The 24,709-nt window shown below is 50.7% G+C and overlaps 1 protein-coding gene across 7 annotated transcripts in view; it reads right to left on the reverse strand.

Annotated features, from left to right (window-relative positions):
• Nucleotides 1–1,869: 1,869 nt before the first annotated feature.
• ABLIM3 (actin binding LIM protein family member 3) overlaps nt 1,870–24,709 on the reverse strand; it is a 102,699-nt gene continuing 79,859 nt past the window's right edge. For 2 of the 7 annotated variants that reach the window (XM_006097436.3, XM_006097435.3), the window contains 12 exons: nt 18,678–18,807; nt 17,871–17,969; nt 16,471–16,518; nt 14,511–14,645; nt 12,979–13,043; nt 11,510–11,657; nt 10,411–10,440; nt 9,767–9,825; nt 8,014–8,074; nt 7,324–7,331; nt 6,705–6,785; nt 1,870–3,989 (listed from right to left, as the gene is read on the reverse strand). In XM_006097436.3, the coding sequence (XP_006097498.1) occupies nt 3,876–3,989; nt 6,705–6,785; nt 7,324–7,331; nt 8,014–8,074; nt 9,767–9,825; nt 10,411–10,440; nt 11,510–11,657; nt 12,979–13,043; nt 14,511–14,645; nt 16,471–16,518; nt 17,871–17,969; nt 18,678–18,807 (978 nt within the window). In that variant the 3' untranslated portion in view covers nt 1,870–3,875. Of the gene's footprint in view, nt 3,990–6,704; nt 6,786–7,323; nt 7,332–8,013; nt 8,075–9,766; nt 9,826–10,410; nt 10,441–11,509; nt 11,658–12,978; nt 13,044–14,510; nt 14,646–16,470; nt 16,519–17,870; nt 17,970–18,677; nt 18,808–19,302; nt 19,333–20,859; nt 21,016–24,709 lie in introns of all 7 variants that reach the window. The other 5 variants (XM_006097433.3, XM_006097434.3, XM_014463216.2 and 2 more) reach the window with 5 other exon arrangements.

Below are 24,709 nucleotides of genomic sequence, written 5' to 3' on the forward strand. Positions count from 1 at the left end.
CCTGCATCCGATATATTAGCAACCACCATGCAAGCCAGACAATCTCCACAAAGTTTGAATGAATATGAGGTGTCCTTCGACCCTATGCACGTTCTGGCCCCTGCTTGCCTTCCCATCTCTTCTAATCTCCCCTCTTCATCTACTTCACTTGCTCTGATCTGTCCTCAGTGGCACTTTTAGTTTCTCAAATATATCAGGCTCTTACCCACCCCAGTGCCTTTGCACATGCTCTTCTTCAAGCCTAGAGTGCTCCTACCCCCACTTTTCCCTTTTCATCCTTCAGTGAATATATGAACTGAGTTCCTTTCTGCTTCTCTCTCCAGCACCCTATTTGTTGTTTCTGTAGCAGTTATCCTCATGCACCATCTCTTTTTTGTTTATTTTCTTACAGTCTGTTTTCTCCTCTAGACCAGAGCTACACCAGAGCTCACACCTGCCTTCCACATTGCTGGATGCCCAGTGCTCCTGCCTGGCAGCATATGCTCAATGAGTAAATGTTGGTTGGGTGCACGGTAGGCAGGGAGCAAAGGAACATTTCTGACTATCCTTTTGCACGTCTGAGCCACCTGTCCGGAGGGCCTTTGGTGGGGATGATACTTAGAAGAATCACAGAATGAGAGGTCAGGAAAGGAGCCTCTTTGAGTCACATTTTATCTTCAGAGTTGTCAAAACATGAAAAATGTGTGTATCTTAGGATAGATGAAATACAGCAAGTCTAGCATCTCTTAAACAGAGTTTTGTCAAAGTAGTTTGTGAATTATTGGATTAAACAAAGTTACTATAGTACTTTGCAGACTTTTGCCGATGAGCATTGTGAGTGTCCAAGCAGGGGTGGCAGTGGCTGTGGCTGAGACACTGTGATTCATTTATCCCGAGCCTGTTCCTTGTCTGCCCTGCTTCTCTCCTTTGCCATCAGGACGCCTGCCTCCCACTACAGAGGCTGAAAATGCCAAATGCTCAGTTTCTGAGGCTTCTTTGCAGCAAGGTCATGGGTCTGTTCCCTAGTTCTGGCCAGTGGGACCTGCGGAGCAGTCTCCCGAGGATTTCCGGGAAGGTCTTTGTGATTAAAAGAGACACGAAGGGAAGTTTCTTTCCTGCTTTTTGATGTGGTTGTGTGAGGACATGATGGCTGGAGTCACAGCAGCCCTTTCATAAACATGAGGGGGTCACACCTGAGGACACAGCCAGTGTGCTGATGGTGAAGAGATGCAACAACACCCGGGCTCCTGATGGAATCACGGAGCTGACTAGTCTTGCACCTTGGCTTTCCGGTTGTGCAAGACAATGTGTGTTCTCATTGTTCAAGCCGTTTCTAAGAAGGCACTCTTCTCTTGGAGCTGAACGCATCCTGACTGATAAGAGTGGAGAGATAAGCCGGTCTCTCCAGGCGGGCAGCTTGGAATTGGTCCCTGGCTCTACCAGGGTAGTTATGTATCCTCTTCAAAACTGTTTCCTCATCTGTGAGACAGAGATAAGAACAATGGCCACCTCTTGGGTTGTGACAGGGGCTTAAATGAGGTGGTAGATGTAAACTCCTCAGCACAGACCTTGGCTCATTGTTGGGACTTAATAACGAGGAACTGTTACTATTATAACTGTTTGATCACAGAATCTTATTTGTCCTTGGAACACCCTCTTCCATCTTGCAGGACCCGTGTGCTGCAGGACCCAACCTGGGTGATGCTGACCTCATCAAATTTTCCTATTTTACAGAAGGAGAAACTAAGGCCACAGGAGAGCTGCTCTCTAAGAGACTCTTATTTTGAAAAAAGCTAAGAGACTCTTATTTTGAAAAGAGTGTGTGTGGTTCAGTCTCTTCCCATGTCACTCATTTCCACTCCCACTACAAACGACAGCAGGACACAGGTCTGGGTTGAAATCATGTGCCTTTATGGGAAACAAAAATACCCAACAACAATAACAAAAGCCCTTCAAATCTTGCCAAGTTCTCAACCAGTGACAATGAGGCAGTTTCAATGATTGCGTCTGGCTGGGGACATTTCTAAGGGGTCAGGACAGTTGAAAGACATTGGCCATAAAGAGAAGTAACCGAGAGGGTTGATGTTTTAAATGAGAGCATAATAGGCCTCCCTTCCGGTCCCTCATCCTTTCACCCTTTCAAGTTACCGTCTCCTCCCAGTTTACAAAGATGCTTCCTGAACTTTGCTCTAATGCAATCTCCTCTAGAACGCTTTCCTTAGTCTGCACCCACTGCCATCTGCCTTTTCAGTAATGTCACAAACACTTTCTCATGCCATCTCCCATCACTTTCCGCCTTACATCCATCATCGTTGAGTCCATGCCTTGTTAGTAGGCATGTCCCCCAGACCAGGCCCATGCTGATCGTCCCAGCGTCCCACCTCCCTCCCCCGTTCAGTGCTCAGTATACAGTGAGTGCTCAGCATCAGCAGGTGCTCAGTGAGGGTGTGTTGAATTGAAGTCAGTCCTAGAGTTGCCATGTCACATCACCGGCCTCTTGAGAGTCATAATTGTCATTTCCATGCATTCGTCCTTCCTCCCAAGACCTCAAAATTGCCTGACTCAGGGCATCTCCAGGAAGGAACAGGCCCCACCAAACATCACCAACTCAGGGTAGAAGGCCTGAGAAGAAGGCTCAGCATTCACTCCGTTCCAGAAGGCAAGGAGGCAGGAAAAGCAGCCACTGGGGAAATCCAGGAGGCTCGTGAGTGGTATGGGCCAGTGCTTCATTCTCATGAGCAGCCATTCTTCAGAAAGTTTCCCCTATGATACCTGGCCCACTTTGTAGTGGGATTCAGGTCCTGGTTGGGTTGCCCTACCAGCCCCAGGACCAGCAGGCCTAGACCAGGAACCTTTCTTGGGAACATGGCCTTTGTTACCTTGAGAGGGGTGATAGAGGTTGTCTGTCTAGTTGGTCGGTTAGAGCTATGGTGGGAACCTTAGCCCTGGGTGTGTTGAGTTGTCAGGCACATAGATTGTAGTAAGGCTGAAGAATACAGGCTGCAATAATGGGCCTCTCCTCCAAAGGGGGAAGGGGTCAGGCAGTGCTGGGAGCAGTGAGAGGGTGGGGGAGAGGCCCCAAGAGGTCCTGCAGCTCCAGTTCTAACAGGTGCCCTTCTCTGTCTCCCACTCCTGCTCCCAGCTCCCACTCCCTCTCTCTGGTTCTCATGGTAGGGGCCAGGCAGAGGGGCCAGTTGGAAGTGGTGGAAGAAAAGGAAGCGCCTTTTCCTTTCCTACCATGAGTCATAGATTGGAACCAGGGAGAGGTTAGGATAAAGGACAGAAGGAGGAGGATTGAAGAGCTGAGGAGAGGCCAAGGCCCTGGCCACCTCTGTTTACTGCTGTGAGGAGTAGTCGTGAGGCCCACACTTCTAACTGCATCACCCCCAGAGAGCACCGAACTCCTAATTGTGGGTGATGAGAAAATTCTGCCAGGGCTCTCAAAGGTGCTCAGTGACTTTGGGAGGTGGCTGTGGATCCACCCAGGGGAAGGCCCCTCTGGGGCCAATAAGATGTGAAACAGCATGGTCAGCGTCCACACTCAAGACTGGAGAAAAGAGCTAAGAAGCAGAGAGAGGAGACCTCAGGCACCTCCTTTAGGAAGGAGGGTTGGACCTTGGGGGACTCAAGTTAGGACAGATGTTTCAGTATAAAAAGGATCCCTAGTAAAAGGATGGGCGTCCCCTCAAATTCCTTCCCAAACCCCATTACATTTAGAAAAGAGAAAGTAAGGAGCATAAAAATATTTTGATGACGTGGGCTTGCCTGACAGCACAGAAAAGCAAGTCTCCTGGCAGGCAGCATGCCCCATTACACAAGGGGATTATACTGAGCTCCAGTATAGAGATTTTACATATATCTTTATATAAGTGCATATATATTTATAGAGCCTCTGTCTAGAACAGCCGGGCTTGCTTCTTCAGTTCGTTCCTCTTCCAGAGGGCCAGCCGGTCAAACTCAGAGATGGTCATGCCGAAGACTTGGTAGAACTCTTCCTGGGACAGGTGGCGCTAAAAGGAAGTGGGAGGGGACAGAGAGGAAGCAGCTTGAGGATGTGAGGTGTAGGCTGGGGGCTGGTAGAGGCAGGAGCGGTCACTGTATGTTTCCTCTGGGTGCACTGTGCCCGGCATGGTGTCTGACCCACAGAAGGTATGTGATGAATATGTGTTGAATGGATAAATGTGTGAATGAAGGTTTCCTCGGAGGGATCTCGGGGGCTGGTCTGATTGAAGAGGCTGCCCCCACTCAGGATTCAGGTGGGACTTCTGCTTCACCTAAGTGCCTCTGGATGCATCCAGGTTGACCACACCCTTCTACATCCCTGCTACACGCATTCATTCTGTGTTTAGGAGTGTGTATGGACTAATGCTACTCCTCTGTCCTTTAGGGGGAAAGGGGGGCATAGCCAAGGTATTAGGGTGTATATCCTCTTATTAATATTTTTACAAATGATCTAGATGGCTGATCCTCAGGCTAGTCAATGAAAAACACTACTGTTCATATTTATCCACCCACTGAAATGTCCTTTCATCTCTTTCTTATATGAAAACAATACGTTGTAAAGTAAAACATTGCTTTGCATTCCATGGCAGGACCTCCACCCAACCCTGCTTCCTACCTTCTGCCTGCTCTCCCTCTCAAACAATCTTGAAACTTGATACATTGTCAAAAGCTTTTAAGATTTAAAAATATATGGCACTTAAAATGTGGCAAAATATCAATAATTGGTGTATTTAAGTGAAGGGTAGATAGATGTTCATTTTGCTATTCTTGTAACTTTTTGGAGTTCTGAAATTTTTCAAAATAAAATTTAAAATTGTGTGTAAAGAGAGAAATATATGGCATATATCCTGCCTGAAAACTTACTGGAATCACTGAGATGACCTGTTGGTAGCAATTATAGTGGTTAATTGACTTAGTTCAGTCCACTTCCTGAACTGGTACAGGGGGCTAGGGCCCAGTGGTCTCAGCTCAGGCAACACGTTAGACATGCCCGTGCGTCTCTGAACACTGATGCTGGAGTTCCTTCCCAGACTGCAGTTTGACTGGCGGACCCTCTATTGGTATTTTTAAAAAGCTCCCTGGGTAGTTCTGATGCTTAGGGAAGGCTGTGCGTCCCTGGTCTGAGCTTCTGAGTGTCCTGGAGGGTGTAGGAGAGCAATTGGTTTTCAGGATGAACATTTCCATCCCTTAATGCTGGTCACGGAACTGCCCTGGGAGCTGTCCCCTTCAGCACTGGAAGACACTCTCACTGCCAGACAGTGAAAGGAGGCCTTTGGCTGAATCACGTGTTTCTTCGCTGCTACCCCAACATGCTAGGGCTGGAAGGACTCACTCGCATTCCCCTCTGACTGCCCCAACCTTCTCTCTACTCTGGGTGAATTCCTCGTTGTCAGGTCAAGGTGGTTGATATGCTTCTCCTCCCAGTCTAGACCAGGGGTGGGCAAACTTTTTGACTCGAGGGCCACAATGGGTTCTTAAACTGGATCGGAGGGCTGGAACAAAAGCATGGATGGAGTGTTTGTGTGAACTAATATAAATTCAAAGTAAACATCATTACATAAAAGGGTACGGTCTTTTTTTTTTTTTAGTTTTATTCATTTCAAACGGGCCGAATCCGGCCCGTGGGCCGTAGTTTGCCCACGGCTGGTCTAGACCATGTGGTAAACGACACACGGTCTTGGCAGGCAGAGGAAATGGATCTATATGCTAGACACAGGGCTGGGGGAGACTGGAGGAAGAGGTGAGTGACACATTCTGGGGAGGCTTGGGGAGATTTGGGGCACAGGCATCACTAGAATGCAGCCTTGAGGAGTGAGAAGGCTAGTGGGAAGGGAGGGGCAGTCCAGGGAGAGGCAGGAAGAGGCCCTGGGGTGGAAAGGACAGAGGGTGCTCCTGCATCAGAAGTGACCCGGGACTGGAACTTCAAGCCAAATGTACTGAATGGCTCGAAAGCCCAACGCCATGCTCAGGTCACATCCGTGCCTGTATCTATGCTGTTTCTATTGCATGATGTTCTCCTCCCTCTCTCTGCCCATCCAAACCTGCCCACTTTCAAAGGCCAGCCAAATCCTTCCTCTTGCTGGAAGCCTGGTCCTCCAGCCGAGCCTTAGTGGTCTCTGAGTAAGAGCAGTCCCACACTGGCAAAGTGCTTGCTTTGCAGGACACTGCCCGACTCAGCGCCAAAGGCTTTGTTTCATTGTGTCACTTGGCAACTGGAGGGAAGCATGGCAATCACCCTACCTTACAGAGGAGAGAACTACGGTTTAGAGTCGTGGCCACCTGGCCAAGCTGCCCACCGAGGGATGGCAGGATCAGGGTTGGAACCTAGGGAGTCTGACTTGAGGCCTCCTTATGCTTTTATTTCTGCAGTGCTGCCTCCCTGTCCCCTGTTACAACACTGGTTTTCTCTACAATCCTGCACAAAACCAGGGCTGACTTTCTTCTTATCTACCAGACTCTGAGAGCAGGGACCAAATCTAGCTTCTTCTTTCATCTGCAGCATCATCATCTGCAGGTGGGACACGCTGTGCTTGTGTCGCACAGAGGCCGAGTGAATTGAGGAGGCAGCACAGAACCTCAGGGAACAGAGCCTCTACTTTTTCAACAGGCTGTGTGACCTTGAAGCCATTCATTTCCCTGGGCCCCTCCTGAGCTGGGTGAGACCAGGCAACTGCTAGAATCCCTTTGAACCCAAAGGCTCCTGCTCAGTTTTCTACGCTTACCTCTAAACGTGTCCGGTCCACGTCCTTGGGCAGTCGGTTTCTTCCTCTTGTGGTCACCAGCAGCAGTTCATAAGGGTAGATCTAAGGAGAAAGGATGCGGGTAGGAGTTTGCAGATTGGGTGAGGGCGGTGGGCTTGTCCCTTCAGCCACATTTTGTGTCTGGGCTTCCTCCTCTACCCAGAAAGAGCCAGAGGTTCAAGTCTGGAGGGAGGCCTGGGTCTGCCTTCCCTGGGGTTGCCTGGCAGCCTCAAGCCACCCTTTCCCAAAAGGCAAGGGTCCAGCGTCCCCTGATCTTCTAGGGATAAGCGTGGTGGCATTTGACATTAATGTGGGCACAAGGCCTCCTGAATGTAAATGGCTCATATCTGGTGATTTGGAAGGTTCCAGACGGTCTCTGAGGCCCACGGGGAATGGTCTGATTTCAGGAGGCAAGAGTCATAGGGAAGGATTTAGGGAAAGTGGGCCAAGGAACTGGAAATGCTGGTTTTAAGAGGACCCTTGGGGTTGTTTATCGATGCCCCCATTTTCTGCGTAGATAGTACTGTCATCCTCCTGCTGGTCCCCAATGTAGCAGGTCCCAGTGTCTCAGGGACCTCCCGGGTCTGTGCATCTCCTTTACCTTGTACTCTGTAGAGAAAAGATACACAGAATGGAAACACATTGGTCTTTGCTGTGCAGACTATACTGGCCTCTGTCTTAGAGACCCTGTCCTTGCTGAATTCATCTCACATCAAGGCCAGTAGGAGTACCATGGCTGGCTGGAGATAGGGGTTGGGCTGATCCAGAGATAGGGTTTTAGGGGGAAAAATGACTTTTGAGAGATTTAGAAGAGAAATAAGACGAGTCTGAAGCACAGGGACAGACCCTCCCTCCATCGCCTGGGGCCCCTCCACGTTTCTGTAGGAGCTGCCCTCCTGCCGGAGCCTGCTTGACACTGGTGAGGCTGCGGGAGAGCCTCTGGCAGACTGCCCACAGCTCATGGAAGTTTTGCTGGGAACAGTGTGCATTTGGCTCCGAGTGTTTCCCTGCACGCAGCGCTGGCAGCAACTCTGGCTCAGCCGTGCCGGGACAGCAGCGCTCTGGGATGGCTCCGGGAACCCAGATGGGACAGATGGCCTGGAGGTCACCCAAGGCCAGGGATTTGAGAGGATGAGGGGTGAAGAGTGGGAAAGGGAGGGACTGGGAAGTGAAAGGGAGTGGGAACTTGGGGTTGGGACAGAGCCCAGCGTGGGGCCCGAGCCTGTAGCAGTCATTCACTGAGGGTCATGTCACAGCTATGAGCAGTGCGTCCGAAGTCCCTGTGACTCACCTCGCATGCCCCAGTTGACGGCATTCATGCTGTCGTAGTGGAAGAGGTCCGCACTGGGTGTCTGCAGGGGAGACAGAGCCAGGGCCGGCCTGAGGCGAGCTCACCTTGCCTCCCTGAAGCACTCACCTATCTCCAGAAAATGGACCAGGGCGTGTGGGACATGGGGCCCTCGCAGAAGCCCCAGTCTCCAGTTGGGGTCGTTTAACTCACTGTGCCCAGGCCCAGCACATAATAAGCACTCAGGAAACACTCATTTATTGGTGAATTACATCTCATGCTTTCTTTCATGAGATCTACCCTATTTAAAAATGCTGTTGCCCTCTCCCCAAATCTGTGACTTCCCTTCTCCTGCTCAACATTACTCCCCCTACCATAGCACTTACTACCTTCTACATTCCATATAATTTGACTTGTTTACTATTTACTACTTGCTTTCTGTTTGTCCCTACAAGAATGGAAGCTCAGAGGGCAGGGGTTTTTGTCCTGCTTGGTCCCTGATATATTCCAGGCACCCGGAGTGGTGCCTGATGCATATAAAATACTTTAGATAAATAACTGTTGTGCGAGCAAATGTCCAGGTTTTGAGCATGCAGAGGACAGGGCCTGTGTGTCCTTTAGCAGGACAGCTGGATTAACACCAGCCGCCATGCTCCAGTGGAGCTCAGATCCCTTTCTATGCTCGACCCTAAAGTAGCCTAACGGGTGTACAGCCTCCACTTCTGTCCTTCTGTAGTCTCTAGTCCATACAGCAGGGAGTCAGGTCACACAGCACGGTTACTGGAAACCCTCCGAAGTCCTTACCAGCGTGCAGGGCCCTACTGACACCCTATCAGGCTTCATCTCCCGGGTCGGGCTTCATGCTCACTCCATGCCAGCCCTGTGTCCTCCCCGCCCTGGGCCTTGGACACTGTGCGTCCCTCTATCTGGATGGGTCTTGCTGGTCTTCAAGCAGCAAGAACCTCTGTGCCCTCAGGCCTGGCTTACATCCATCCCTCTCTGACCGCCTTCTTTCCTTACCCCCATGCTTTGAGTTCCATCTTAGCACTTAGGACCACCTGACTGCAGATCCCACCTTTACTTGCTGGTTGTCTGTCTCTCCAACTAGAACTCAAGCTCCCCGGGAGCAGCCACTTTATTCACCGTGGTACCTCCAGCACCTAGAACAGTGCCTGGCACATAGTAGGTGCTCAGTTAATAAACATCTATCTCAGTGTCCCTGCTTTCCCATCACCTGTCCAGGCACACAGCCTCTCCTCTTGCTGACAAGACGTATTTTTTTTATTCTCTGTAGGTCCTTAAACCAACTCACCGTTTCTGGGAAGGTTTTATGTTCACTGTTTCTGGGAAGGTTTTATGTTGCAGGCCATCAAAGAGCTCAGAGTGCTCCAAGGCAAGTGTGGGCTGTGGGCTTGAGTCCTGGCTCTGCACTTACTGGGTGTGAGAGCCTGAGCAGGTCACCCCTCCCCTCCGTGCCTCCATAGTAACTACCTCGCAGGGTGAAGGAGTTAGTGCTTGTAAAGTGCTTAGCACAGTGCCAGGCATTCGCCAGCCTCTCCCGGGGGCTCCTTTTCACATAGGGCTCACAGAGAGGAGAGCAAGCATTGCCTTTGGGTTCCTTCAGTTGACCCACCTCTCACCCCAAGGCCTTTGTCCAGGTTCCACCCCTAAGTGATCACCATAAGCACCACAGCAATGAGCTAATGCTGGAATCGCCAACATCGCAGAGGCAATGTCCCCGCATAGCCTTTCTTACCCTGTGCAGCCCATTTCTTCTGTAGGCAGGCAGGGAGGCAGACTTGGAGATGAGGGGATCTGAAAAGAAGGAGCAAAACAATTGCTAGGGTCCCCTCTCTCTCTGAGTTCATCTGGCTGCAAATGGCCAATATTACCCCCCAATCCCGGGGGCGAAGGGGTCATAGCCGAGGCCACCAGCTCCTCCCACTGCTCTCCAGGCTTGCAGCTGACTAATCTTAGGGGTGCCTCAGCCTGACAGAATTCTAGGCCCACCCAAAGCACCCACTAACACAGTCTCCTGGCCTTGTCCTGCACACATCTACCTTCTTATGATGGACTCCTGTCCTGGCCACACGGTGGCTGTGGACAAAGGCCCTGGAATTGGAGGTGAGCTCGAAACCCAGACAGGTAAGCTCTCACATGGGTGGAAGAGGTGCATACTCTTCCTTTCCTTCTGGGAGCTACTGGGCACATCAACCTTTGTTCTAAAACCAAAAATCGAGGCCCACCAGCTGACAAACACAATGGGGTAGACTATTGGAGAGAAGGACTGTGCTGGGACATCCATGTTATATGCTCATCACAGCTATGGGGGACCTGCAGCTGACTCAGCTCTGGCCCTCACAGAACACCATGGGCTGAAGTAGGGCGGGCAGAACATACCACTGTCAGCCAGGTAGTGGGACCGAGGGGCTGCAAGAGAGAAAAGCCACAGATCAATGTTCATGGGGACAGACAGATATGGTGGACAAACAGACAGGAGCTGGAGGGGAGAAGGGGCCTCTTTCACTACCTCCTTTCCCACTGGTCAGTTTCCAATTGTTGTACTTGTACCGCATCCTCCCTCCCCCTCCCAGCTCCTAGACCAGCACCTGGGGCATAGCAGGTGCTGTGTTTTATTTGCTGCACAGATGCCATTGAATGTGTTGAATTTTGAGCAGCATGGGTGGTGTACTGCACAGAGCCCAGAAGCAGAGGCTAAAATTAGTGCCTCTCAGTGGTCAAACTATCCTGGCTCTGCCATTAGTAGATACTTAACTTCTTCAAGTTACTTAATCATGCTTCAATTTTCTCATCTCTTAAATGGGGAGGGAGTGTCTCCTTTACAGGGTGATTGTAAAGAACATATGACCTCATACAGAACAGTACTAGCACAGTGCCTGACACATGCAAAACACTGAATGAACTGGCTTTATCATCATTACCACCATCTCCTTTCATCTCACCTAAAGTCAGGGTGATTACCCTTCATTAGGTTACTACTCATCCAGTATTGACTTGTATCCATCAAGTATTGATGTCAAGAGGATTATTCTTGACAAGGTTATTACCCATCAAGTATTGCCTTGAGATAGGATTTCCTGGCAGGACTGACTCCCACAGGGGTAAGAAAGAGAGAAGGCAGATAGAGCATGTGTGTGTCCAGGAACAGGGATGGGATTGCAGTGACTCTTAGGGCAAACTGCTTGAATCAATTCTCTGCTTTGTGTACCTCCAGTGATAGGAGGCTCACTACCTCAAGAGGGGCCCCTTATATCTTTGAGCCATTCAGACGAGTAGAAGATGTTTTTGTTGACATTGAACCTGATTGGAAGTCACTGCTTCAGATGCCCCAAGAAGCAGAGTGACTGCTCACCGCAGCACATGGTCTCACTTAGTGCCCTGCAGAGCCCCTTGCCAAGTCTGTATTCTAGAACCAGGTGAGACCATAGCAGGGGGGAGGAGAAAGCCCCACCAGGCAGGCCTCCAGAGCAGTGCTTACAGCCATTGAGGGACATGTCATAGCCAGCTGTGTGCAGGGCCTCCCGGCTGCTGGTGGAGCTCCTGGGCGGGGTCCAGGGATCTGCATAGGAGCTGGACCGGGCCTTCATCTCCTCTTTCAGAATCAGCCGGCCAATTCCGCTCTGGAGCTGGGGGTGGGGGAGAAGCAAGATGAAGTTAGAAGGAAGCCAAGAGCCCTGAGATGGAACAGGGTTGGGCGAGGCTGAGTGACTGGACTCTCTATAGTGAACCTCCGTCATTTTTGCCTTCCCAGTGTCCCTCCCTCCTTGCAGCACCCGTATTTTCTTCTGGGACTTCATCTCTCCTTCACAAGTGGTCCTGTGGTCGGAGTGAAAGTTACATACTATAAACTTAACCATTTTAAAGTGAACAATTTAGTGGCATTTAGTACAACCACAGCCTCTATCTAGTTTCAGACATTGTTATCACCCCTTAAAAGGACCCTGTACCCATTAGGCAGTCACTCCCTATTTCCCTCTCCTCCCAGCCCAGTCCCTGGTAATCACCAATCTGTGTTCTGTCTTCATGGATTTACCTATTCTGGATATTTCATGTAAATGAGATCGTGTAATATGTGGGCTTTTGTGTCTGGCTTCTTTCACTAAGCACAATGTTTGTGAGGTTTATCCACATTGTAGCATGTATCAGTACGTCATTCCTTTTTATGGCTGAATAATATTCCATTGTATGGATATACCACATTTTTAAAAATCCATTTGTGAGCTGATGGACATTTGGGTTGCTTCCACCTTTTGGCCATGTGAATAGTGCTGTGATGAGCACGTGTGTACATATTTTGAGTACCAGTTTTCAGTTCTTCTGGGTATATATCTAGAGGTGAAATTGCTGGGTCACATGGTAGCTCTACATTTAACTTCTTGAGGAACCACCAGTTTCTGCAGGAGTGGCACCACTTTCCATTCCCACCGGCAATGCTTGAGAGCTGCTGGCACTCACGTGCCACTGCGGGAGAAGAACCTGCTTGAGCATGAGGCCAATGCAGAGGCAACGGCACAAGAGCAGAGGGAGACAGCTTCCCCAGGACAGTTTTTTGAGCAGCTGGATCTAGTTATACTTGAAGCTAATCCTACCATTTGACTTTTCAGTTATGCCATTCCTTTTTTCCCCATCAACAAATGACTTTGCAATTGGTTTCTGTCACTCGCAAGGGAAAGCATCCTCAGTAACATACTGTCTAAGCCAGAGGTTCTCAACCTTCTGGCCCTTTAAATACAGTTCCTCAGGTTGTGACCCAACCATAAAATTATTTTCGTTGCTACTTCATAACTATAATGTTGCTACTGTTATGAATCGTAATGTAAAAATCTGATATGCAGGATGGTCTTAGGCGACCCCTGTGAAAGGGTCATTTGACTGCCAAAGGGGTCGCGACCCACAGGTTGAGAACCACTGGCTTAAGCATCTCATTCATCAGGGTGGCCGGCTCACCTTGTGCATGCTGCGGTCAAAATCGTCCTCCTCTCCTCCGGACGAGAACCTCCTGGCTCGGGGCACTGCCAAAAGACAGCGAGGATCAGCTCCTGCGTGTGCTGCCCACTCAGCCTGCTCTGGGGAGAGGGCGCAGGGGCAGTAGAGCCTGGACAGGTGGGCGTTTCCTTTAGGTGCTGCCACTTTCAAGCCAAGTGACCCTGCCCAAGTGCACTTGGTGAGCTGCCGCTCCACCATGGCCTCCTGTACAGAGATGCCCAGCATCCCTTTCCATTCCTGGGCTCTGAGGTGGGCGTGAAGCTGACGGCCCAAACAGTGCTAGTAAGCCGCCCTGTTGGGACTTTGCGTGGTGGGAGAGAAGCCCTTTTTCTGCCCAGGGTAGGAGGTAAGCCTGGACCTGCCGGAGCTCCCGCTGCTATGAAGAGGGCAGAGTCAGCCTGAGAATGGAGCCACCCAACTCGGGGGACAGGATAAGTCCCGATGACGTTCATTCACCTCTAGATCCAGCCGTGCCACGAAACTTTCAGTCACATGATCCAGGAAATCCCTAATTTGGCCTAAGCCATTTGGAGTTGGGTTTTTTGTTTGTGATTGAAGCAGTTTCATCTAAGATCTCCCCTCTCCCCGACACCTGCTGGCTGTGCAGCCTCTGAACACCTCTCTCTTATGGACCCTGGTCACTGTTCACTTTGAGTCATAGTTGTGCTGGTGTCTTAGCTCCTTTCTAAATGGAGACTTCTTTGAGGGCGAGGAAGGGGTCCTCTCAGCTCCTCAGAAGCTTTGCTTAGAATGGACATTCAGTTAGCAAAGGTGTGTATTGAATCCAAATGGCACTTGATGAAAATTCCTCCCCGTACTGAAAGGAAACACTTGGGATGCCAGATTGGTTGGGGTTGCGCCTTGAGGACCATTAAGACTCTTTGCCGGGTGCCTACAAAAGCCTTCCATCCATCCTCCAAATTATTATTCCCCCTGCGGCCAAAGTGGTCTCTCACAAACAGAGATCTGATCACGTCACTCTTAATGGCTTCCTACTGTTTAGGATAAAGACGAAAACCCACAAGGCCGGTGGGATCTGGCTCCTCATCACCTCCCCCACCCCGCTCTGAACTCCGGTTAAGCTGACGGCCTTTCTTCCCCCCCATGGAACTGCCCTCCCATCTTGGGCTTTGCAGATGTGCTTCTACAAAGCTTCCTCCTCACCCTTCCTGTAGCCACAGTCTGCATCTGAGACGCTTTGTCATCTCCTAGGCTGGACAGCTTACCCCTGTCATCAGCTCCCTTACCACCTGTGTCTCACCTCCAGCATATCACCTCCTGCTCTAGTTAGGACCCGTGTCTTCTCCACAAGGCCAAGGACATGGTCTGGTTTGCTCCCCAGTGTTTCCGTGGGCCCATGACTGGTCCTCATTACATGTTTGTCGAATGAATAAGTGAATGATCATGTGAAGGAGCAGGTGACTATCCTGGCCCTTGTGTCCCTGGTGTAGGTGACAGGGCTCTGGCCTTGGCTGCCCTGCGGGGCACACTACCTTTGGGGGAGCCATGGTAGGTCCAGTACTCAGACTCTGAAGCGTAGTAGGGGTCTGGAGAGTAGGCTGGACTGTACTTGGAGGCCTGACTGATGTCTTCACTTGTTTTGCTCTTGGTTGCTGTCGACAAATCGCCTGCGAAGGAGCCAAAGAGAGAGCTGTAGGGAGGCAGAGTATTCTAGACCAGTGTCCTGTGCACTGTTTCCCATGTCTCAGCCAGGCTCCAGCCCAGGGGATTAAGGCCACAATAGGGAGCATTGGCGCTGGAAAAGCACTGAGGCCAAGGCCTGCATTTGACAGGTGGGAATCTGAACACCAGAGAGGGGAAGGTGCTTGCTCAGGACACACAGCTAGTTAGACCAGAACAGGATCACACCTCGCTCAGGGCTCCTTCTACCACATTCCACGGACTCCCAGGTGTGCTGCTGAGTGAACACTAAGGCCGTGGCTCCTCCAGGTGAGATTGGACACGTCCCAGGTGAGCCCTTGCCCTTCCTTATCTTCCTTACCTTCGAGCAGTTGGCCTTGTTGTGGATTCGAGTCACATTTAGGGTGGGAATTGGCAAGCAAGCCCTGCTGCATGTTGAGTCGGGTCAACCTGCTTACCCTGAGATGCCAAGTCCTTCTTGGGGAGATTATATGACCCGAAGGAAGGAGCACTGGACAAGGAGGGAGTCAGCAACGCTGGGTTCTTTGCCCAGCTCTGCCACTTAACTCAGTTGCAACACTGGGAAAATCCTTCCCCTCTCTGCCTCAGTTTCCTCATCTGTGAGCATCAGAATTAGTCTTGGCTCAGATGCCATCCAGCTTCCAGCTTCCACATGAATTCCACAGCATGGAGTGACCATCAAACCAATCGCAGCCACAAAACCTTCTGGGGCAGTGACTTTAGCATGTCTCAAAGACTGGCAAGAGGCTGACTAGGGCAGAGAGAGGGCTGGCTTTAGGACAATTCCTCAGAAGAGAAGCAAAGTCTACACTCCTGGCAGCCAGGGCAGCAGAGGGTCCTGGGATGGCCCTCAGCCAGCTCTAGGCTGTGCCCCCTCCCCCAGCAGCACTTGCTCCCAAAGCTTCCCAGTTCTCTTTGATGTGGTTCAGTCAGTCCCCAGCCACTCTCCTCCAGCCCTTTCATCTGCCCTCTTATCCACTCAGCCCACCTCCACCCCAGACGCCTGCTTTGGTGCTGCCTCCCAGAGCCATCTGCAAATCCTGCAGTCCTGAGGGCTTTGGGGTCTGGGGGCCTTTTCCAGATGTAAAGTCTAACTTTGTCAGGGTTGGTGACTTTCTGTGGCCACTTGGGGCACATGGTATGGCCTCTGCAGCCACACACAGACGTGCACATGCTCACAGACCCTCTGGACCCCAGCCCGGCCCCTTCCAAAATCGAGGATGTTTGTCTAAATGGTCGTAAGTACCCAGAGCCACTATTTATACTTGTACCACCCCTTCCACCAGCTCAGTGAGTTCAGATCCCGGCTGAGGGCTGCTTCTGCTGGCTCCATGCTCCACCAACTCTGTTACCCACCTAGACCCGTGGGCACGCGAGGGTGACAGGGTGGCAGCCGCGCCTCGGCTAAGAGGTGTGCTTACTGCACTGAGGCTCAGTAAGTGCTCCTGCAGGAACCGCCAGGCCTCAGTGATGAATGACTGAGCGTCAGTGCCCTGGGAGCGCCCCTCCCAGCGGTACGCTGACAAGGGTTACTCTGACCATGGAATTTAGGACACCAGACAGTAGGGAAGGGGGATTGGGGAGATGGTGGCAAAGGATTTAGGGGATATGAAGCCTTCCTTGCTCTTTTAAAATGTCAGCACACTCTTGTCCAATGTCCCCTGGAGTCAGTAAGGACCGAGGTGCGGCCTTGCAGGTGCCCCTCCTGGTGACCGGTGCAGCGCCTTCTGCACATGTGTTAACTGCCCCACATCCCTTGCCTGGCCATGCCCGCTCTGCCTCAGACCGTACCATGCCGTTTGTAGATCGGGGGTTTCCGGTAGATGTTACTTTCTCCAGCTGCCAGACAGACCCAGAAGGGACAGAAGGGAAGAGAGAGAGAGAGAGAGAGAGAGAGAGAGAGAGAGAGAGAGAGAGGAGAAAAGGAGAAAGCAGTTGGTCAGTTGATCTCAAAAGAGAGAGATGGTCCATAAGTTTTCCCAAGGGTCCACCATCTTTTCCCAGGTGGCCTTCTTCTTTAAAGCTGAACTTCCAACCTTGTACCACCAGGTTCCAGGAAAGGTGAGGGGAGAGGAATGGATGGATTCAAATGGTGCAGAGGAAGGACTTGGGGCTTGAATGGTGGGCATGCAGGCAAAAGGTGGGCACGTGCTCAGCAGGCCCCATGCAGGACGGGCCCCACTGCCTCCACCCAGCAGCCACGCCTCATGCCATGAGAAAGTGCCCTGAATGCTGCAGCCAGGGTTCAGCGTCATCTCCTCCCACTTCCTCAAAACAGACAGGCTGGGACCTTTCTGGGGCAGGTGAGAAAGGTGTAGATGAAACAGCAGAACGAGCTCCCGGGAAAAGTGAGTGGGGAGTGAGAACCTGCGCTCGGAGGTGGGGGAATAGTCTAGGCTGTAACTCAGGGCGAGATCTTGTCCAGTTCACACCTACAAGCTCACCTATCACTATCCCCCAGGCTCGCCACCTCTAGCCACACTGGCCTGTTTCAGGGCCTTTCTACTTGCTCTGCCAGGATGTTTTCCCCTGGGATCTTCGTAAGGATGATTCCTTCTCATCTTTTGGCTTTAAGGTTGTCACCACCTCCAAGAAGCCCTTCCTGACCACCTCATCTAGCCCAGCCCCACGCACCCCAGTCACTCTGTTTTATTATGTTTACAGCACCTACTGTCACCCAAAATGATCCTTTTACTTATTTGTTTACTCATTTATGATTTCTCTCCCCACATTAGAACATAAACACCATGAAGGCAGGATCTGGGCTGGTTTAAGTTGCAACCTCAGGGTCCAGAATAGTGCCTGGCTGTACAGAAGGAATAACAGAGGCTCAGAGAAGCTAAGCATCTGGCCTGAGGTCACCAGCTTATATATAAGCAGCAGGATCAAGATTTAATCCCGAGTTTTGATGCAACAGCCCCTAACTTTCAGCCTGATTACTGCTGTGTCCCATCACTCCCCCACTGCATTCGAGGCACTTCCCTGGGCTATTTCCTGGCAGTCCTGACCAAGGTTGATCCTGTCAACAGAGTGAAAGACTGGGTGTATCAGGGCTGGAGGGTGGGTTAGTTCCGGTGATGGTTAGGGAGGGTCCCCAGGAACTGGCTTCTCCTCAGTGCCGGTGCAGGGTGCCCGGCAACCCCATGAAGCATGCATCCGTCCATGCCGGGAGTTCCGGGCTGGCAGCCTACCTGGGATGTGAAAGTGCTTGGGAGCCTGGTAAGAGGTTGGAGTGGAGGACCTCACATCTAACTGGCTATGGTATGGAGAGCTCCGGCCACTCTCGGGCCCTGGAGCACGCAGGCAGTGGTCCCCAGAGAGAACAGAGGCAGAGAAAACAGGCATTAACGCGGTGGCAGTCAAGGCAGCAGTGAAGTGTGGGGAGCAGGGACAGTGGGGAGGCGGCTGTGCGCTCATGCACTGTGTCTGCAGAAACAGACCTGACCCTGTTTTCTTGCTTCACCCCAAAGTCAGGTTTTGTGGTTTAGAAGAATCCACTCCACCAAGCTTCAGGAAGGCATTTTTACCCCGCCCTCCCTCCTCCTCCCCTCTCCCTGAATTGCTTTGCTGGCTTCACCCTTAATCTCAGGGCTGGCTGTCCACAACCTGACTGGCCTGGGTGGGGCTGGGCTGTGGGTGAAGGCCAGGCCACAGCCCCATTTCTGGTCCTTTGGTTCTATCCTCTGGACCAGGCAGGCCTAAGGCTGAGGACTGAAGTGTCTTCGTCCAGCTAGGGCCTTTGGGCTGACTGCCACTCTCCTCTCCTAGCAGCTCACCACCCATTCCCCACAGCTGCTCTTCCTCTCCCCTGCCAAGGGCATCTGCAGGGACTCAGTGAGGCCCAGCTGGTCACCTGGGTGGCCACAGGCCTCCAGAGGCCATGCTGTAAAACGGAGATCTCAGAAAAGCCCTGTTCTGTCTCCACAGCTGGGAACATCAACCCACTGTGTTGTCCCCCTGGCTCTTCCTGTCCCTTTGGGGGCGTCCCCCTTCCTTACCAGAGCGATAGTAGTGGTGAGGTGAGCGGGAGAAGGTAGGGGACATGCCCTGCCGGCTGTACGTGGGGGAATCGATGTATCCCGGGCTGGAGGCCCGTCTCTGCCGGAGGTCCAGGTTCTCGTAGATGTCCTGGGGGAGGAAGTGGGACTGTGAGCAAGGCCAGCAACTAGGCGGGCTTATGGCCTAAGGGTCTGGTAGGCGGGTGGGGGAGTGACAGAGAATCTGGGATTCTAGGGCCTGAAGCATGGTGCTGCCCTTCTGAATAGAGATCCCTCCATAGGTTACACGCACAGCCCAAGGCAGGGTGCAGAGAATTCCCAGAGCCTTCACCCATCACTCACAGGCCCTTGAATGGAACCTGAGGGTCAGGTCCCTGGAATCCTGGCCAAGGATCACAGAAGCATTGGGGAGGTCTTCTCTGGGTAGAAAGGGTATATCAGGTTTGCCCCCAATCATTTCTACCCTTTATGCCACCACCCCTTCCTCCAGGTCATGCTCCTATCTCCCTATCACTGCCCTCGTTGGGTCAAGGGCTCGGGCCCCTTGGGGTGAAATCAGGGGCCTATTTGGTCAGCATTAAGGGACAGAATTATATCAAAGGTCTCCCCAAACCAGATTAATTACCTGGGAGTAGGGAGATAACGTTCCCAGCGACTTAGAAGCGAAGAGTTTGAAGGCAGTCATGGAAGGAGAGAGAAGAGGGTGAGAGAGAGGGACAGAGAGCAGTTAAATGGTTCAGCAAAGAGAGGGCCTCTGCTGCCCTCAGCCTTCCTGTCCAGATGACCCTCACTTCGAGTTTTAGGATAGCAGTGCTGACAGGTGGTAGAAAACCTTGAGATTATGTCCTCCTTTTGCAAATGGAAAAGCCAAGGCCCAGAGAGAGAACGAGAAGGCTCGGGACCTCTCAGGGAGGAGGTGGCACGGTCCTCACCTGGACCCTGGCTTCTCCACTGCAAGCTCAGAGTCATTTCATGACCCTTCCTTGTCCCTTTACCAGTTCACAACCCCTCTGTGGTTCCTGAGGACAATGCCTGGATAGGGGATCCAAAGGTAGGGCCAAGCAAGGGCCCGGCTGGTGCCATCAACACGGGAGTTGGCCAGTGGGTGGTGTGGGAAACTGGAGATGGAACATCCCCTCCACGGAGTGCTGCTCAGCCCTAGAACATCAGGGCCAGGTTGGGTTGTCTGTCCAATGTTAACACAACTTCTTAAGTTTCCAAGATAAGTCAGAAAAGCAAATTCTTAGGTGAAATCTCCCAATGTTGAAATGTTGAAAACTAATTTACATTTTAAAAAGGTATTTTGTGAGCAAAACAAAACAAATTTCAGGGCTGGTGTGGCTTATGGGCCCTAGTGCCATCTCTGCCCTTAGGAAAATCAGCTTCTACCAAACACTTGGTCCCCTTTTCCTGGTCCATTTCAGGGGCCAGACACAGAGAGTCTCAGCACCAGGCTCTCAAACCAAAACAGAAGCCAATCCCTCTAGAGAGGAAGGGGACAGTGGTGGAACAGGGACAAGAACCTGAGTCTGTGCCCCCCAGGCCAGGGATCCTTCTGCTCCAAATGATCCCAGCTCAGGAGTCTGGGATGGAGTCAGAAATCTCCTGGGATATCGATGGCCAGGACCTCCCGGGTAGTGGCCACCCTGCCTTCTCCAGAGAACACTTTCTCTTGTCTAGGAACCATTTATTTCAAAAGCCATCTGATGCTGAGTGTTTATACTAAGAGTTCATCTCTTGCTTTGAGTTCAGGGATTTAAGGTCAAGTGCAAAAACTAGAGAACCTACTAACTAAGGATTATAAACCCAAATGGCCATTAATCATGGCAGGGGATAAGAGCCATGGGCTGTGTATGAAATTTCTCCACTGTAAGAAAAACAGTATTTCAAGTGACAAGTAGTTACAGGTTCTCAGCTTCAATGTTGGGGGACCCAGGAGAACTGCTCCCCATCTCTAAATAATGGAAATACTGGTGTAGTGTCATCAGCTCTAATTTTTCAAGTTAAGTCAGATTTTTGGATGAAATCACCTGATTTTAAAATGCTAATTGTAAATTCCAGTTTAAAAGAGTCTTTGGGTCAACACTGTGGAGGGCAAAGTGTCTGTGATGGAGGGGACCGGGGACCCCATGGACCCTCCTCTCCTCCAGCAGCCCCAGAGAGAGGGGGCAAGAGGCCATACCTCTCCATAGCCACATCTCTCCAGCATCTCATCAGACGTGTATCTGGAATGAGGCTCGTAGGAAATGAGGTCGGGGCGTTGTACCTCGTAGATGGACTTAACCTTGGGGAGAGCTGCCAGGTCTTTGTAATTAAGGATCTCATTATCCACTTTAGCCTGGGGAAGAAGGAAACGGGCAGGAAAGAAGCAGAAAGATAAGAGGGAAAGGAGAGAGGCGCAGGGAGAACAAGCTTCTCCAGTTTCCACAAGAAACAAAACTTTAGGATGGAAGACTCGCAGAATGTGAGAATAAGACAGGTCTTTGAGGCCATCCATTCCAACGGGGTCAACACTGATTGTGCACATATGATGTGTGAGGCCCTGCGCTTTACAGGATTTATCTCCTCCACATGTCATGACATCTCTGTGAAGTGTCAGGGTGTTGGCTGCCTTCTGACCCCACAGAGTGAAGATACCCAACTCACAGCATTCTTGAGGATGATGAAGATGGCAAAGACAAATAATTATGGTAGAAATTACTAGCTGACATTTAGTGAGCACTTCTTGTGAGCCAGACTCTGTTCTAAGTCTCTTATATGGACTAACTCCACAACTCACAACTGTAATAGTAGGTACTAATATTATCCACACTTTTAAGTAAGGAAACAGGCACAGAGAAATCAATTGACTCGCCCAAGGTCACATAGCTAATCAGCAGCAAAACCAGAATTCAAACCCAGCCAGCCTAACCTGAGCGCCTGCCCTCTCCAGTGGCCTCTCCTAGTTCCCAAGGGTGGGGCGTTCACTGGCTTACACCTGTCAAAGGGCTGCATCAGAAAGCTGCTCCTTACGTAGAACTGAGCTGAGCCTCTACTACCTGACTTTGCCTGAGTTCAGTTTTCTAGAAATGCATGGATGAGGAGGGAGCTTCCCCTTGCAGGGGACAGCCCATGTCTCATGGTTTCTGCAGCCATGTTCTTTCCATGTCTGTGTCCTCCTTCTGTGACCTGGTTTCTGCTCTGGTTAACAGGATCTGTCGCCCCATAACTACTGTGCTCTCGAGGTCCTGAGGTGAGGCAAATTCAGAGAGCTCACTAGAAAGGGCATCCAAGGAGATTGTATTATCCTCATAACATCTCCCAATGTTTTGGGGGCCAGGTAAGTCTCAGGGCCACGACTAGTATAGAGAGAACAGCTTTCATAAAGACCCTGAAAATGTTGGTATTTTAAACACTTCCCAAGGCCCTTCCCCTATTCCATCCTGTCCATCCCAGTGCTCTTTGGGCACTGTGCTATTCATTCCCCTTTTCTCCTAGACCAGTGATGGCGAGCCTATGACACACGTGTCAGAGGTGACACGTGAACTCATTTTTTTGGTTGATATTTCTTTGTTAAATGGCATTTAAATATATAAAATAAATATCAAAAATATAAGTCTTTGTTTTACTATGGTTGCAAATATCAAAAAATTTCTATATGTGACACGGCACCAGAGTTAAGTTAGGGTTTTTCAAAATGCTGACACGCCGTGCTCGAAAGGTTCACCATCACTGTCCTAGACCCACTCTCCACTCTTCTTGCGCTGACCTAGGCTCCAAGGCCCCATGGACTCTATCACAGACTCCCTGTCTTTCAGTTGGGTTGGCCAAAGCGGGGGTGGGGGCACCTGCAGAGGGGGAGGTGAGTGAAGAGGCTGTGTGCTTGTCCTCCTTGCACCTGTCTTGCCTGGCTGTGGTTGGGCATGGCTCCTGCCTGGGACTGCTCTCCACAGCTCCACCTAGACTGTCAGGTTAATCTGCTGTTGCCAGCTCTTACCATCCTTTCCCTTTAGGCTGAGGGTGGTGACAACTTCCCACTCTTGTAGTCCTGGGATGCTGCACTAAGTGGGTCCCCTAACCCTGCCCACACCTCTGCAAATGCTCCCTTCACAAACCCTGACTCACTTAAACCCTTTGAGGGATGCTACCTCATTTCTGCAAGACCCTGCCTGGGTCAGACATCCACATCTGTACCAATTTTGGGGGGAGGGGTGTATGGGTAAAGGGAACCTCATTTGGAGAGTTCACTTGCTGAAGTAACTGCTGCCTTTCATTCTGGGATATTGGATCTTGACCTTGAGTGCTCTTGGCATCTTGCAAACTTGTTTCAACCCATCAATATTCATCTCAGCATTTTACTCCAAACCTCGGAAACACTAAATTTATATTTCTTCCTATAGCTGCCTTGTTACAGGTTATAAATAAATTTATAGTGATTGGACAGAGGCATCCTAACATCATTAGCCAGGAAGGAAGGAAGAGACCATGAGGAGCTGATCCAAGTCAAGTCACCTGGAGATGACTGTAGCAGTCAGTGGGGGATGGAGCAAAGTTTGAAAGAACCTGTCCTCTCCAGGTACACTAATAATTCTATTTTAATGCCAAACCTCAGTGTTTATGAACACTAAACCAATACTCTTTCCTTCTGCCTGTTATTGCCTGTCCCAAATGTGGTTGGATGGATTCTTCCCTGACTTTGGAAGCCATATTTGGAACAATCTGACTTAAAACATGGCTCACATCACGTGTGCAGTCATTCCCCTGAGTGTCTGAAAGTGAGGCGTCATTAAGGGGAGAGTAGGAGGATACAGAAGGGAGCACACATGCCTATGCGAGGATGTGGGGGTTACTGATCTCAATGTATAGGCCCCCAGCTGGAGGGCACAGTGGCAGGTGTCCCCAGTTGCTGTTGTTCATCTGTAGTCAAGCTGCGTCTGACAGGGGCAACTTTAGGAGCTTCCTCCAGGGTGAACACCATCAGGGCCTAGCTTATTTCACAAAGGTTAGCAAGGCTCCTCAGAAGCACAGAGACCAGCCAGGGATTAAGGGCTTTACAGTGCAGCTCTATATATCCTGAGTTCGTAGGCCCACTTTGGTCAATAACCTTCTCACAGTATAGGCCCCGAAACTAAGCTCATTAATCCTGCTGTGGTCTGGCCCCATTCATAGCACCATTGAAGATTCCTGTCTTATTCTGACAGGAATCTTCAATGCCTACAGCCTGTGATCAAAGTTGCTTGTCCTTTGTGGGAGCCACGTGGCAATATTGACCCATATTGAAGTTGCAGTCAATGGTTACTCTTACATCTTTTAAAAATTTAAACAGAGGAAGAAAGGAAAGGAAATAGTCCCATCAATAGGCATAATCCAGCAATCAAGGAGGAAACTGGATGTGGATTTGGAGTAAAATAATGATCAGGCATGATGGGCAGGGCCCACCCGGGGCTGGCGGGTTTGAGGACTGTCTCTAGAACTTCTTATTAGGGTTTCCTGCTCTAGGCATTACCCCCAGCCCCCATTTCTGGTCTTCTTGGCTCCTTTGACTTGAGGAAGGCTGAAGTAGTCTGGCGTCAACCAGACCGAGGTTTGCTTACTGTCAGTCCCTCCTCTGCTCATCATGGTCCTCTAAGGCTGTGCTTCCCCCACCTCCTTTCTCTTACTTCTATTTACCTCTCAGGTTTGAGCTTAAATGTTTCTTCCTAGGATTCTACTCCCAATTGGTCCTAAACTGTCAGGTTAATCTGCCACAGCATCAGAGCACCCTGTACTTTTTCTTCCTAGCACCTATCAGAGCTGCAACTGATTATCCATGGAATTATGTGCTCAACATTATGGATCAGGTTGGTGAGGCACCACCATCTCCCCAGTGCAGAGGACAGCATGTAGTGGCGTAGACACTCAGTATGCATTTGTTGAATGAACGAATAAATTACATACCCAAGGTCATCTAACTCAACTCTTGTCCCTTATGCCACATCCCTGGCAATGATGAGTGTATCTGTATTTGAATGCCTCTAGGGATGGGAGCTCAGGCACATGCACAAGGTTTACTC

Source organism: Myotis lucifugus, unplaced genomic scaffold (genome assembly GCF_000147115.1).
Source record: "Myotis lucifugus unplaced genomic scaffold, Myoluc2.0 scaffold_202, whole genome shotgun sequence".
NCBI lineage: Eukaryota > Metazoa > Chordata > Mammalia > Chiroptera > Vespertilionidae > Myotis > Myotis lucifugus.